A 16,431-nucleotide genomic window follows, 5' to 3' on the forward strand; every position below is an offset into this window, starting at 1 on the left:
CCTTATGTGCCCTAGAAAAATAAATCTGAGTTCCCTTTTTATCTGTAAAACAACAACAAAAAAGGACCAATATCAGTTAATAGTAACCAATATTGTATAGTGCTTTTCTAATGTGCTTTTTAATTAACCATCTTCTGAATAACATAAAGCAGGTATATTATTACCCCCAGAGAAAACTCAGAGGTGTTATGACCCACACAAGTTCACAAACCTAGCAATTATTTGGGCAAGAACTAAAATCAGAGTCTTTGTACTCCAAATCCTTTACCCTTTGATTACACTTACCTGCTTCTCCATTTGAGAGAGAACAAAAGGATCCAAAATTAAAGATACATTTTGCTTACCTCATGGCTCTGCCCTTGGCCTGCTATGACTTTAGAACATACTAAGAATATACTATAAACCTAAGAATATTTTTTTGTCCATTTATTCATTCTCTTTCACAATTGGTTGAAAACTACTGTATTTCATAGACTCTAAGACTCCATAAATTATAAAATGCATGGTTCATTTTATGTACCATTAAGAAGGGAAAAAACCATAAGCACTTGAACCATAACATAATGCTTTCATATCTCTTAGAATTTCCTTTAACAATTACTAAAATATTTCTTTTAGGCTTATTTAGATACATATTTTTATCATATTTACTATGTGCACCAATAAAAAGAGAAATATGAGCAAAATAATTCGAATTTATTCTAAAATTTCCTAATTTTCAGACTCTAAGCCTTCTGAGTCACTTTTCAAATTGGAGTTATTGTTGTCCATATGTTCCCACCTATGTTATCCTCTGTGACTTCTTAAGGGGTTTCACTTCAACAAGCTTTGATGTTGAAACTTCTGGATTTTACCAGAAGATGAGCAGAAGAATGTTTGCAATCACTAGGACTCATAGTTTTTATTTAAATAATCCTTAAATGGTTTGTAGATTAAACATCTAAGGTTGCATTTGTATATGCATGCCACCGGAAATAATTACAACTTTACATATGCACAGACAATAACAACTCCCTCAGCCTGACTGACTTTTGTATAACACCATTAACTGTAAGACATAATCTAGGTTCACTAATGTTAAATAGGAGTGTAAAATGCATGTTTTAGAATTGATTAAATAAAATATTCTCCTTGTATTGTCTTTTTACTTTCCCTTTAAAAATAATAGGTGAGAGATTTGGATTGGCTTAACCAGTTAGCGCAATTCCTTCCAGAGAGTCAGCCAAGATAAGATAATTATTCAAAATTAGTTAACCAGAGTGGTCAAATATAATAGCTGACATTTATTAAACACTACAAGGTGTCAGACACTATGTTTAATATTATTTCTAATTCTTATAACTTTGCATGAAAGATTTGTTATACATTTTACAGATCAGGAAACTGAAACTCAGAGAGATTAAGAAATTTGTCCACAACCAAAAGGCAGCACATGCCAGAGCCTTAATTCAAACCCCTGCAAGACATTTCACTGTTTCATCTATAGCCCTCACTTCTCTCTTAATTTCCTTATGTGCCATTTTCTATCTATACAATATTTCTTTTGGAAACTGATCCTCCTTCCCCTCCCCCAAATTCCTTCATTTCTTTCTCCCTCTTTTTATTTTGTTCAGTTTTCCTCACTCATCAAATACTTTATGGCGAACAATAAGATATTCTAATTCTCAGGAGAAAAACTATTAGGAATTCTATTCTTCGTTGTCCATTTCCCTTTTGGAGTTACCCCAGGTGTCAGGTGACTTACATCTTACCTTTCCATTTCATTAGTGACACCAAAGGCTAGCTCCTCAGAGTTCCTTACCAGCATAACTGAAGTAGCAATCTCTCCAGCTGTCATAAAGCAGCATTATGTCTACATCCTCACTGAGAGGGGCTTTCCTTGCTGAAAGTAGGCATGGAAGTAGAAACAGATGCTGTTAAGGAGAATTGGTGAGGGGATGAAATATTTTCTTGATAGATTTTAGATTAGCCACAGGGAAGTGATACGCTTTCTTGTTTCCAGGCCTTTACTTATGTTGTTTTCTCTACTTCAAATGTTAATATTCCCGTCCTCCTATTATAGTCCAAATTCGCTTCTTTCATGGATCCTTCCTCAGATGCTCTGTCAAAAACGATAACTCAGTGTTCTCTTTACACCCTTCAGTGGATTTTATCATCATATTATGATATTATAGTTATCTTCCTGTCTAGTTGGATATCCTTAGAGAAGAAAGCATGTCTTCTTTAACTCTAGGGTCCTTTATTGAAGTGCTGTCTAACAGACATATTATATAGCCACAAATGTGAGCCACATGTAAAATTTAAAAATTTCTAGTAGCCATATTAAAAATAAGAAGAAACAGGTGAAAATAATTTAATTATATATTATATTTAATCTACTATATCCAAAATATTGTTATCTCAAGCAGTAATCTAACATAAAATTATTGATAATTTTTTAAATTTTTAAATTTTATTTTATTTATTTTTTTATACAGCAGGTTCTTACTAGTCATCAGTTTTATACACATCAGTGTATACATGTCAATCGTAATTTCCCAATTCATCACACCATCACCCCCACCACCCCCACGGCTTTCCCCCCTTGGTGTCCATACGTTTGTTCTCTACATCTGTGTCTCAATTTCTGCCCTGCAAACTGGTTCTTCTGTACCATTTTTCTAGGTTCCACATATATGCCTTAATATATGACATTTGTTTTTCTCTTTCTGACTTACTTCACTCTGTATGACAGTCTCTAGATCCATCCACGTCTCAACAAATGACCCAGTTTCATTCCTTTTATGGTTGAGTAATATTCCATTGTATATATGTACCACAACTTCTTTATCCATTCGTCTATCGATGGGCATTTAGGTTGCTTCCATGGCCTAGCTATTGTAAATAGTGCTGTAATGAACATTGGTGTGCATGTGTCTTTTTGAATTGTGGTTTTCTCTGGGTATATGCCCAGTAGTGGGATTGCTGGATCATATGGTAATTCTATTTTTAGTTTTCTTAAGGAACCTCCATACTGTTCTCCATAGTGGCTGTATCAGTATACATTCCAACCAACAGTGCAAGAGGGTTCCCTTTTCTCCACACCCTCTCCAGCATTTGTTGTTTGTAGATTTTCTGATGAAGCCCATTCTAACTAGTGTAAGGTGATATCTCATTGTAGTTTTGATTTGCATTTCTCTAATAATTAGTGATGTTGAGCATCTTTTCATGTGCTTCTTGGCCATTTGTATGTCTTCTTTGGAGAAATGTCTATTTAGGTCTTCTGCCCATTTTTGGATTGGGTTGTTTGTTTTTTTTAATATTGAGCTGCATGGGCCGTTTATATATTTTGGAGATTAATCCCTTGTCTGTTGATTCATTTGCAAATATTTTCTCTCATTCTGAGGGTTGTCTTTTCGTCTTGTTTATGGTTTCCTTTGCTGTGCAAAAGCTTTTATGTTTCCTTAGGTCCCATTTGTTTATTTTTGTTTTTATTTCCATTACTCTATGAGGTGGATCAAAAAGATCTTGCTGTAATTTATGTCAAAGAGTGTTCTTCCTATGTTTTCCTCTAAGAGTTTTTTAGTGTCCAGTCTTACATTTAGTCTCTAATCCATTTTGAGTTTATTTTTGTGTATGGTGTTAGGGAGTGTTCTAACTTCATTCTTTTACATGTAGCTGTGCAGTTTTCCCAGCACCATTTATTGAAGAGACTGCCTTTTCTCCCTTGTAAATCCTTGCCTCCTTTGTCATAGATTAGTTGACCATTGGTGCGTGGGTTTACCTCTGGGCTTTCTATCTTGTTCCATTGATCTATGTTTCTGTTTTTGTGCCAGTACCATATTGTCTTGATTACTATAGCTTTGTAGTATAGTCTGAAGTCAGGGAGTCTGATTCCTCCAGCTCCGTTTTTTTCCCTCAAGACTGCTTTGGCTATTCGGGGTCTTTTGTGTCTCCATACAAGTTTTAAGATTTTTTGTTCTAGTTCAGTAAAAAATGCCATTGGAAATTTGATAGGGATTGCATTGAATCTGTAGATTGCTTTGGGTAGTATAGACGCTTTCACAATATTGATTCTTCCAATCCAAGAACAAGGTATATCTCTCCATCTGTTGGTACCATCTTTAATTTCTTTCATTAGTGTCTTATAGTTTTCTGCATACATGTCTTTTGTCTCCCTAGGAAGGTTTATTCCTAGGTATTTTATTCTTTCTGTTTCAATGGTAAATGAGAGTGTTTCCTTAATTTCTCTTTCAGATTTTTCATCATTATTGTATAGGAATGCAAGAGATTTCTGTGCATTACTTTTGTATCCTGCAACTTTACCAAATTCATTGATTAGCTCTAGTACCTTTCTGGTGGCATCTTTAGGATTCTGTTATGTATAGTATCATGTCAACTGCAAAGAGTGACAGTTTTACTTCTTCTTTTCCAATTTGTATTCCTTTTATTTCTTCTTCTTCTCTGATTGCCGTGGCTAGGACTTCCACAACTATGTTGAATAATTGCGGGGAGAGTGGACATCCTTGTATCGTTCCTGATCTTAGAGGAAATATTTTCAGGTTTTCACCTTTGAGAATGATGTTTGCTGTGGGTTTGTCATATATAGCCTTTATTATGTTGAGGTAGGTTCCCTCTATGCCCCCTTTTTGGAGAGTTTTTTTCATAAATGGGTGTTGAATTTTGTCAAAAGCTTTTCCTGCATCTATTGAGATAATCATATGGTTTTTATCCTTCAGTTTGCTAACATCGTGTATCACATTGATTGATTTGCATATATTGAAGAATCCTTGCATCCCTGGGATAAATCCCATTTGATCATGGTGTATGATCCTTTTAATATGTTGTTGGATTCTGTTTGCTAGTATTTTGTTGAGGATTTTTGCATCTATGTTCATCAGTGATATAGGTCTGAAATTTTCTTTTTTTGTGGTATCTTTGTCTGGTTTTGGTATCAGGGTGATGGTGGCCTCATAGAATGAGTTTGGGAGTGTTCCTTCCTCTGCAAATTTTTGGAAGAGTTTGAGAAGAATGGGTGTGAGCTCTTCTCTAAATGTTTGATAGAACTCACCTGTGAAGCCATCTGGTCCTGGATATTTGTTTGTTGGAAGATTTTTAATCTCAGTTTCAATTTCATTACTTGTGATTGGTCTGTTCATATGTTCTATTTCTTCCTGGTTCAGTCTTGAAAGGTTATACCTTTCTAAGAATTTGTCCATTTCTTCCAGGTTGTCCATTTTATTGGCATAGAGTTGCTTGTAGTAGTCTCTTAGGATGTTTTGTATTTCTGTGGTGTCTGTTGTAACTTCTCCTTTTTCATTTCTAATTTAATTGATTTGAGTCCTCTCCCTCTTTTTCTAGATAAGTCTTGCTAATGGTTTATCAATTTTGTTTATCTTCTCAAAGAACCAGCTTTTAGTTTTATTGATCTCTGCTACTGTTTTCTTTGTTTCTATTTCATTTATTTCTGCTCTGATCGTTATAATTTTTTTCCTTCTGCTACCTTTGGGTTTTGTTTATTCTTCTCTCTCTAGTTCCTTTTGGTGTAAGGTTAGATTGTTTATTTGAGATTTTTCGTGTTTCTTGAGGTAGGCTTGTATAGCTATAAACTTCCCTCTTAGAACTGCTTTTGCTGCATCGCATAGGTTTTGGATTGTCGTGTGCTCATTGTCATTGGTCTCTAGGTATTTTTTGATTTCCTCTTTGATTTCTTCAGTGATCTCTTCGTTATTTAGTAATGTATTGTTTACCCTCCATGTATTTTTGTTTTTCCCATGTAATTGATTTCTAATCTCATAGCATTGTGGTCAGAAAAGATGCTTGATATGATTTTGATTTTCTTAAATTTACTGAGTCTTGATTTGTGACCCAAGATGTGATCTATCCTGGAGAATATTCCATTCGCACTTGAGAAGAACGTGTAATCTGCTGTTTTTGGATGGAATGTCCTATAAATATCAATTAAATCTATCTGGTCTATTGTGTCATTTAAAGCTTCTGTTTCCTTATTAATTTTCTGTTTGGATGATCTGTCCATTGGTGTAAGTGAGGTGTTCAAGTCCCCCAGTATTATTGTGTTACCGTCTATTTCCTCTTTTATAGCTGTTAGCAGTTGCCTTATGTATTGAGGTGCTCCTATGTTGGGTGCATATATAATTATAATTGGTATATCTTCTTCTTGGATTGATCCCTTGATCATTATATAGTGTCCTTCCTTGTCTCTTGTAACATGTTTTATGTTAAAGTCTATGTTATCTGATATGAGTATAGCTACTCCAGCTTTCTTTTGATTTCCATTTGCATGGAATATCTTTTTCCATCCCCTCACTTTCAGTCTGTATGTTTCCCTAGGTCTGAAGTGGGTCTCTTGTAGACAGCATATTTGTGTGTCTTGTTTTTGTATCCATTCAGCAAGCCTGTGTCTTTTGGTTGGAGCATTTAATCCATTCATGTTTAAGGTAATTATCGATATGTATGTTCCTATGACCATTTTCTTAATTGTTTTGGGTTTGTTTTTGTAGGTCCTTTTCTTTTCTTGTGTTTACCACTTAAAGAAGTTCCTTTAGCATTTGTTGTAGAGCTGGTTTCGTGGTGCTGAATTCTCTTAGCTTTTGCTTGTCTGTAAAGCTTTTATTTATTCCATCGAATCTGAATGAGATCCTAGCCGGGTAGAGTAATCTCGGTGGTAGGTTCTTCCCTTTCATTACTTTAAGTATATCATGCCACTCCCTTCTGTCTTGTAGAGTTTCTGCTGAGAAATTAGCTGTTAACCTTATGGGAGTTCCCCTGTATGTTATTTTTCGTTCTTCACTTGCTGCTTTCAATAATTTTTCTTTGTCTTTAATTTTTGCCAATTTGATTACTATGTGTCTCGGTGTGTTTCTCCTTGGGTTTATCCTGTATGGAACTTGCTGCGCTTCCTAGACTTGGGTGGCTATTTCCTTTCCCATGTTAGGAAAGTTTTCGACTATAATCTCTGCAAATATTTTCTCTGGTCCTTCCTCTCTCTCTTCTCCTTCTGGGACCCCTATAATGTGAATGTTGTTGCGTTTAATGTTGTCCCCGAGGTCTCTTAGGCTGTCTTCATTTTTTTTCATTCTTTTTTTTTTTATTCTGTTCTGCAGCAGTGAATTCCACCATTCTGTCTTCCAGGTCACTTATCCGTTCTTCTGCCTCAGTTATTCTGCTATTGATTCCTTCTAGTGTAGTTTTCATTTCACTTATTGTATTGTTCATCTTTGCTTGTTTTTTCTTTAATTCTTCTAGTTCTTTGTTAAACATTTCTTGCATCTTCTAGATCTTTGCCTCCATTTTTTTTTCAGGGTCCTGGATTATCTTCACTATCAGTATTCTGAATTCTTTTTCTGGAAGTTTGCCTATTTCCACTTCATTTAGTTGTTTTTCTGGGGTTTTATCTTGTTCCTTCATCTGGTACATAGCCCTCTGCCTTTTCATCTTGCCTATCTTTCTGTGATTCTGCTTTTTGTTCAACAGGCTGCAGGATTGTAGTTCTTCTTGCTTCTGCTGTCTGCCCTCTTGTGGATGAGGCTATCTAAGAGGCTTGTGCTGCTTTCCTGATAGGAGGGACTGGTGTTGGGAGCTGACTGTTGCTCTGGTGGGCAGAGCTCAGTAAAACTTTAATCTGCTTGACTGCTCATGAGTGGGGCTGGGTTCCCTCCCTGTTGGTTGTTTTGCCTGAGGCAACCCAACACTGGAGCCTACCTGGGCTCTTTGTTGGTGCTAATGGCAGACTCTGGGAGGGATCACAGCAAGGAGTACTTCCCAGGACTTCTGCTGCCAGTGACCTTGTCCCCATGGTGAACCACAGCCACCCCCTGCCTCTGCAGGAGACCCTCCAACACTAGCAGGTAGGTCTGGTTCAGTCTCCCCTGGGGTCACTGCTCCTTCCCCTGGGTCCCACTGCACAAACTACTTTGTGTGTGCCCTCCAAAAGTGGAGTCTCTGTTTCCCCCAGTCCTGTGGAAGTCCTGCAATCAATTCCTACTAGCCTTCAAAGTCTGATTCTCTAGGAATTCCTCCTCCCATTGCCAGACCCCCAGGTTGGGAAGCCTGACATGGGGCTCAGAACTTTCACTGCAGTGGGTGAACTTCTGTAGTATAAGTGTTCTCCAGTCTGTGTGTCACCCACCCAGAAGTTATAGGATTAGATTTTGCTGTGATTGTGCCCCTCCTCCTGTCTCATTGTGGCTTCTCCTTTGTGTTTGGATGTGGGGTATCTTTTTTGGTGAGTTCCAGTGTCTTCCTGTTGATGATTGTCCAGCAGCTACTTGTGATTCTGGTGTTCTCACAAGAGGCAGTGAGAACATGTCCTTCTACTCCACCATCTTGGTTCAGCAAAATTGTCTATTGAGATTTTAATATGTCTTATTTCATAGAAAGTGTTTTGAAATCTGGTGTGTATTTTTCACTTACAGCACATCTCAGTTTGGAATCGCCATATCTAAAGTGCTCATTCGCAACATGTGGCCTGGTGCTACCATATAGAACAGTGCAGCTCAGGAGCTTGAACATGAGGGGGGAGAACTCATAATTTTTTTGAATGAAAAGGCAGTGCAATAAAAAGATTGGCAAGGCATTGTTTATAGTGGGAGAAGAAAAAAAAAATAGAAAATATTTATAGAAATTGAGCTTCAAAGACTCATATATGGTGTTCTGTTAGTAAAAACAGAGAAAGTATTGGAAATAGGAGGATTTGAGGAACCAAAATTAAAGGTGATCAGTTTTGTACCCTTGTCAAATTACTCTGAAGGAAAGAAATATAGTGCTTTTAACAAAACAGTGGTACTTCTAGCACCACCTACATATAGATATTTAGAAAAAAAATTTACGATGGTGATAATGACAACACATACATGTAACCTCTCCTCATTTTACAGACACAAACAATTACCACAAACATGATAGATTTTACCATTAAATAAAATGTCACAGTCAAGTGCACTGAATCCTTTTAGGTCATAATCTAGACAACTGTTTCATGAATTTGAATAATATTCATTTGTACATAGTGCATATGGCTAAGTCAACAAGTGTGAATAAAATTATGACACTTGAATGTGTAACAAGGCTGCTCATTTTTCTTCTCTCAGACTAATAGATTTATTATTTGATAAAAAGGAATGACTCTACTATATCTACTTAGTATTACTTACTTAGCAATTACTGTCTTTCACTGAGTGTCTTTTGTGTTACTTCATCACAGTTCATATTGTTACTGAAATACATTCAACAAAATCAAATAATAAATGCAGAAAAAAACAGGCATACAGAATTTCAAATGGATGAATTCTTAATAGGTAAAGAGATATTTAAGCTAGTCTGAACTTCAGAGTGCTCTTTTCATGAAGATCCAATTTTGGTTTTGTTTGCTATTTGTCTGTTAACCTAACAGTTTTCCTTAGGTTTTAATAATAAGAAAAAGTAAATAAAAGTACACATATGTTCTTTTGATCTTTGAAAGGTTCATGTTAATGTCACAGTATCACACTGCTCACTTGCTCCCACCCAAGCTAGGATCCTGGAAGCAGTCTTTTGTTCCTTCGTGTACCTCATCTAATCAAATAATAATTTCTGTCAATTCAGATTCATATGTATTTTTGAACCCTTCTCCAACTCCCCTAATACTGCTCCCTTAGTTCAGGCTAGCATCATGTCTTACAGGACTCCCCACAATAACCTCCAAATTGATCTTTCTGTTCCTGAGCTTGTCCCTTCAAATTTATAAGCCACAAATCTACCAGAGTAGTCCTTTCCCTGGTTGAAAAAAGTCATATCCTTTAACCTGACCACAAAGTGTTCCGATGTGGTTTCTGTCTCACTTTGTGTCCTTAATTACCCTCCATTTACTCTGTATTAATAATAAGCTGGTGTTTTTCATGATTACTTGTTGTGTTGGGTCCTCCTCAATCTTTCATATGTTCTCAGTATACTTATTTTTCACTTATGTGAATGAAAAATGTGGACTGCCATATCAGTAAACAAAGCATGTTGTAGGTATCAAGCCACCACACCCACCCTGATGGTGAGCCCTGAGGGAATGGAGATGGAGGATGGAGACAAATGGGCTGCCAGCTGCCCAGTCCTCAGCCACTGCAGCTACCCTCAATGATGCACCCTGAGGGGACTCAGAACAGGACAGAACAGGATACTGGCCCATCTAGGGTGCTAAGGTGCATATCAAAGAAATGATTTCAATGAGCCCAGACCCTTGCATCTTCCCATACACAGAAAAATGCTAAATTTCTTAACTTGAGATTTTTTTTTTTTTTTTGAGATTTTTAAAAATTTAAAACATCTTTTGATATTCCAACTACCTGGTCTTTGATGCAAAAACTCTGATATATCCTGGCTCTTCCCTTGTCTCTTTGGAGCAGTCCCTCAGAAATATTCTGAGAGGCTGCCTCCTGGACTTGAAGTCCTCAGAGAGTCTGCCAAGTAAAACACAATTCTCAACTTTTAGGTTGTGCATTTTTTTTTCAGTCAACACTTACATATAATCATGTGTTTGTATGTCTGTTTCTCCCACTAGTTTGTGAGCCATTGAGGTCAGGGATAGTCATTACTATTATATTTTTAATCTTTAGTTCTTCACATAATATAGCATATGCCAGAATCTTGAATGGAGAACCTAATTCCTAGAAGAGTGTACTTCACTATTCTAGGCATTCTGCAAACGTTTGTCGAAATGAATCAAATTTATGAACGTGAGCAGAGTCAGATACAAAAATCCAGAGTTTAACATACCATTCTGAAAATAAAATCTTACCTAGTTTGTAAGTCTCTAGATTAAGAATCCACCCCAATCATGTTCTAATTTAGAAACTAGGTTAGAAATAAACTAACAAGAACCATGGATGTACAATATACATCATTATTAAATTATGAGTATATCTATCTTCCATCCATTACTGCATTAAGTGAAAGAAATACAGTTTGCTATCACTCAGAATTGAAAAGGGTACTGGAAACAAGGAAGTTGAGGAGTGTGTGAGACCCCTTGGAAATTTCCATTTAACAAATATGTTCCTGTGTGCTCATGAAAATAAATGTGTTTTTTTTTTTAAATTATCAGAACTGTTGACTTGAACAATTTAACCTTATCTTGTACACTTTCCCCATACTTATCCTTTGATCTTACATTTTCTTAGGCTTTTTTGAAAGACATGCTTATGAAAGGTAATGAGCAGGAAGATTTCTTTGTCATGTCATACAATGAGCTTGTTTTAGGAGATGTTTGAAGAGAAACTGAGAACCCATATGAATGAGTGAAAAGAGAGGCTACTAGGACTTCCCTAACATTTGAAAATTGTAATTTGCCATCACAGAATGATGAGGTGGGGCATAGGGGCAGAACTCATTTTATGTCCATGGAAAAGCAGCTAATTATATACTTCATCAAAAACCATATTTCAATAGGCACTTATATTGTCAAAAGTGGATAATGAATGACTTCTCTTTGTCCTTAAACTGCTATATTTTAAATCATGCTTCCACTTTAACATTTCCAAAAATGTTGTCTAAATTTTGTTTTTTTTTTAAGCTCCTGAATGTAAATTGCTTTGCATGAAATTATTTAAAATGCTAATAAAACACTGTTAAAAATTAAGGAAAAGAATAAAAAATTACTAGATTTAGGAGAGAGAAAAACGAGTAAAATTCACCCTGAGTTAATAGAATATATTAAAAAGGGAAGGAAGGATTGAATTATTTGGCATAGCTTTACCCCTTTTAAATAGCTCACAGTAAGTGTGACCAGAAGTTACTAGAATACAATATTCATATTGAAAATTATTTAGCTCTTGTATTTTTATTTAATGACACCTGTACTTAAAAGACTCTTATTAAACACCACAACAATTCTTGGGAAATGTATACACACACACACACACACACACACACACATACACACACACACACAAATATGCTCTTTCCCTCTCTTAAAAAGAAGTGAGAAGTGTTTTGTATAATTGCTTTTCACCTTCTAAAAAACAGTAATTTATTAGCCATTTTAATACACTGTGTAGTATATCCCTCATTATATTGCATCTCATTTTTAAACAATAAAATCCTATCAAATATTTATTGTAATTAGCATTTGTTGCTACATATCACTATTTCAGTGCATTGAGATTTTAATATTAAAATTATTTTTATGATATGGCATGAACATTAATCAGTGTTTATTCCATAGCAACAAAAGCTAATGGATACTTCCTTCTTAACTGCTCATCCATCTGTACACAATAGATACCCAATAAATAATTACTAACCATACGTAATTACTGTCCTAATATGCAACACAGCTGTTCTCAGAATAAACTATATTTGCAACTATGGCCCTTCATGGCCATTGTGACATCTTGCACCTGGATAACACATTCTGTCTCTTGCCAATAAATTCTTCAAGCATTCCTTAAATCCTACCGTGGTTCTGCACTAATTACAGCCATAAGGGTATATTTTGGGGCCAGCAAATATGTTTACTATCTAACGTAACTTCAATTTATACCATTTTTATTAGGACTTTGTTTTCAAGATTGTATATTTTCAATTATTTTGACAGTCATTATCAATATCTGTTAGAGAAACACATGGTGAGTTTCCATCTATAGCCACAGTATTAAGATTCATGAATAAAAGTAATTTCTCTCTGGCTAAAGGTTCAGGCACAGAACTGATAAAATAGAAGCCATGAGTGAAAGCCACTGAAATCTGGGAGCACCTTGCTCCTCAAAGATGATCAGTATTGAGAGCAGCAGGTCATAATGGGGGGGGGAAAAGCTTTGTGCTAAAATGACCTAGGTCCGATTTCTGGCTTTGTCATATATTACCCTGTGACTGGGGCAAATCACTTCCTTTAACTGAGCCTATTTTATTTATAAAGTGAGGAAAGCAAGGCATATTTTTGGGGTTGCTGTGAGAACTAAAATAGTTAACATTGACATATGCTCTAACATAATGCTTGGGATGGAGTAGACACTCAACAAACGGCTAGCACTCCTACTAATAAAGTGATGATGATGATGTTTTAATGAATGAATGAAGCTTACTATCAGGGAAGTAAGGTAATAACCAAAATGTACTCTATATTTTCTCCTTCTAAGTGAAACTCCTCACTCTTCCAGTACCCAACTCCATTCGGCTGTAACACCTATCCAAACACTGCTGGATGGAGGTGGGAAATGAAATAGGAGATAGATGGGCCACTGGGCCGGACAGCTGGTGTCTGCCAAGTGGAGCAAAACTGAAGTTTGTCCTCAGCCAGACAAGAATGACTCCCGTTTCCCTTCCTCCATTGATATGGAGGGAATGAACTAGCAGTGGGGAATTTTTGGCAGCAAAAATAGGAGTGAAGTTTGCCCTTTCCTGAGAACAAGGAGACTAAAGGGAACAGTTAACAGGCTAGAGAAGAAACATAACCTGGCCTGAAAGAGTTAATCACTCCTAGTTTTGTTTTTTTTTTTTAACTGTTACTGATCTGTAGTGTCTGTAACTAGATTTGTACTTCACAAAGCTAACTGATTACTCTTTAACACTATGTGAATTACATCCTGCCCTCCCTTGTAGCAAATCACCCTTTGTAGCATTTGCATTTCAGAAAAAAGGTCACAGGCCAATATGACTGTCTTGAAATAATTCAGGAAGAAGAATGCAAGACCTTCACTACTTTGATCCTTATCATATACCCTGGGACTGCGAGCCCCACATATAAAATCTTCTCCTATGCCCGAAGGAGAGGGGCACAATTCTTGAGGCACTAGCTTGCTGTGTCTTCCCTTCTGCCTGGCAGAAAAATAAACCCATCTCTCTCTTCCTCCAAAATCTCTGTCTCCGTATTTCTGCTTGGCATCAGTGCACAGGGAAACCGATATTTCGGTAACAGAAAGAAGAGAGGAAGTTCACCTCTCTGGAACTTGAATAGACACGTCAAAGTAAATAAAAGACAAGACTCAAGAATCAATACTGTGACATTTTAATATTTGCATATACAAACAGCCATTATTATGTGGTTTATAGCTAACATCACTGAAATTAAGGTTGGTGGTGGAATAAAGAAATTGTTACTGAGTCCAAGTTCATACTTCTTACCTCACAACAGGCCAATGAATTGGGAGACAAGGGATAACAACTTTATTCGGAGAGCAGAGAGTCCAAGAAGATGGCAGACTAATGTCCCAGAGAACCATCTTGCCAGGCTCTGAATGCTAGTTTCTTTTACAGAAAAAAGAGGTGAGGAGGTAAAGTAAAAAGGCCATAACTTGTTGCAAATATTTCCTGGTTTCAGCCAGACTCTGGGAGGGGATGTGTTAATTTCCTCTTTCCTGCAGCCAGGTGGGCTGGGTCAGGATGTTTCCTGTGACTAAACAAAGGTTTTAGTTCAACAGTCAGGCATGGGGGGCAGGGTTCCAGGAGATAGGCCATTATGTATACTTTAAGCTATAGGCAACATCCCTTTAGTGATTAACTTGTAGCAGAAGCAATAGAATATAAAGGATAAAGTAAAAGAAACACATCAAAGCCAGATTTGTTATTCCCTATTACAAAATTATCCAGAAAAGGAAGGTTTGTTGTCTGAAGAGATGAGAGTTTTCCAAGGGAACGTAGAAGGAAAAGAAAGCATCATAGAAAGAAAGAATGTTTGGGCACCTAGGAAGTAACTAAATGGCACTCTAGTTAGAAAACTCTTTTCAAACTGAGTTGTGCAAATAAATAATCACTGTCTTTCAAATACCAAAAAAAGTTTTATGATATAATATACTGGGAAATAGTGGGTTAAAAAGTTGAATGAATTTCTTAACCTTGAGACTTTTCAGAATCTTTAAAGTGCTTTGCAAATCCTCATGTAGTAGGCACTTCCCAAAGTTACTTTATCACCAAAATTTCATTTCATATGACACCCATGTAACATCACATGAGATAAGTTTTAAGACTGCTATCCTACAAGATCCATTGTAATGTGGAGAAGCCAACAGCTACCAAAGGATTAACACTAAAGGTGCTTATTAGAAACAGCTGTGCATCCAGTTGTAGACGACATGCAGCAATATATGGCAAAAGGAAAGGCTATGACTTCGTTTTTGTTTTGTTTTTTTTCCCCTGTAAGTAGCTCTTTGCAGGGAACCACACTCAGCAGGAAATTCCTTTTCTTGTCAGTTTAAGCAAAGCTACATTGTAACTGCCAACTACAAATTTGCACTTGCCATCTACCTCTACAAGGATTACATTTTGAACTGTTGCAACTGCTGACCTTCAACACCCCCTGAAAGGAGTTCAGGGTAGAGATCAGGAATGAGGTACTCTGTGCTCTGGGGAAACTGGCAGAATAGGCCTTCAGATAGTTAGATATTTTCAGGAGAAGACTTTATGAGCCCAATTCTTGTATCTCCTCTCTAGAAAAGCACTAAAATCTTTCATGGTGACGTCTTCTCTTTGTGAATAGCAGTAACCTCCACGAGCCTAGCAGCAACCTTCTGCAAAAAATGTGTGCTTGATTGCATGTACTCCCCCTTTACCAAAATCACATATATACTGACCTTCCCCCCAACCTCTTTGGAGCAGTTTCTCAGAGCTATCTGAAATGCTGTCTCCTGGGCTGTAATCCTCATTTTGCCCCAAATAAAGCTTAACTCACAAATCCCATATTGCGCATTTGTTTTCAGTCGACATAACTAACTTTTAAATCCGGTACCCCCATGCTCTACTGATCTCTGGCCTTAGCACACCTTTCAGACCTTTTGATCACACAATATCTTGCTTAACATGTTTGTTTTTTTCTGTAGATCAAAGAAGTAGAAATGAAGAATAAGTAAATAACAAATGACCAGATCTCTTCCCTAGCTTCCCCTTCAGTACTCTCATGAAAAAACTGTGTGAACAAACTGTGTGAACAAGATAGCACCTAAATAAAGATGACTCTAAATCCAGAAGCCTGCACGCAGTGGGGGGTGGTGACAACTATGACCCCCTATCTCAGTGATTAATGGAGATTACTCCCCTTTTTCCCTTTAAAAACTTTCATGGCCAAGCAGAATCTTCAGAGATGGTTTTGGGGGACACTGAATCCACCATCACCCCAGATTTTGGCATTCTGATTAAAAGCAACTTTCCTCTATCAACATTTGCCTTTCTCGGGTGTTGATTTTCCAGTGGCAAGCAGCAGGACTTGAGTTTCGTAACACCCCTGCTACCAAACCCTTTTTTTGTTTGTTTGTTTGTGTTTGTTTGTTTGATTGGTTTTGTTTTTTTCCTCCAGCAATCGGAAAATAATAAATTAGAACTGGGATTTTGTGAGATCTTAATACTGATAGGTGACCTGTAGATTTAGTGGTGTGTGTGTGTGTGTGTGTGTGTGCACGTGTGTTATCTTTCCCATGAGTAAAGTTTACAAAAGTGCTAGGGTTGGGGTGGTGGTTCCCAGGAAGGGCTGCATAC

At 36.8% G+C, this 16,431-nt stretch overlaps 1 protein-coding gene across 2 annotated transcripts in view; it reads right to left on the reverse strand.

The window, feature by feature from the left end:
• Positions 1-16,431, reverse strand: part of GUCY1A2 (guanylate cyclase 1 soluble subunit alpha 2) — a 401,728-nt gene that overhangs the window by 90,933 nt on the left and 294,364 nt on the right. Inside the window, exon 7 of one of the 2 annotated variants that reach the window (XM_068555642.1) lies at positions 13,117-13,187. The exons of the other annotated variant lie outside the window; for it this stretch is intronic. Within the exon in view, the coding sequence (XP_068411743.1) occupies positions 13,117-13,187 (71 nt within the window). The remainder of the gene's footprint in view (positions 1-13,116; positions 13,188-16,431) is intronic. 2 annotated transcript variants of the gene reach the window in all.

Source organism: Eschrichtius robustus, chromosome 11 (assembly GCF_028021215.1).
Source record: "Eschrichtius robustus isolate mEscRob2 chromosome 11, mEscRob2.pri, whole genome shotgun sequence".
Lineage (NCBI taxonomy): Eukaryota > Metazoa > Chordata > Mammalia > Artiodactyla > Eschrichtiidae > Eschrichtius > Eschrichtius robustus.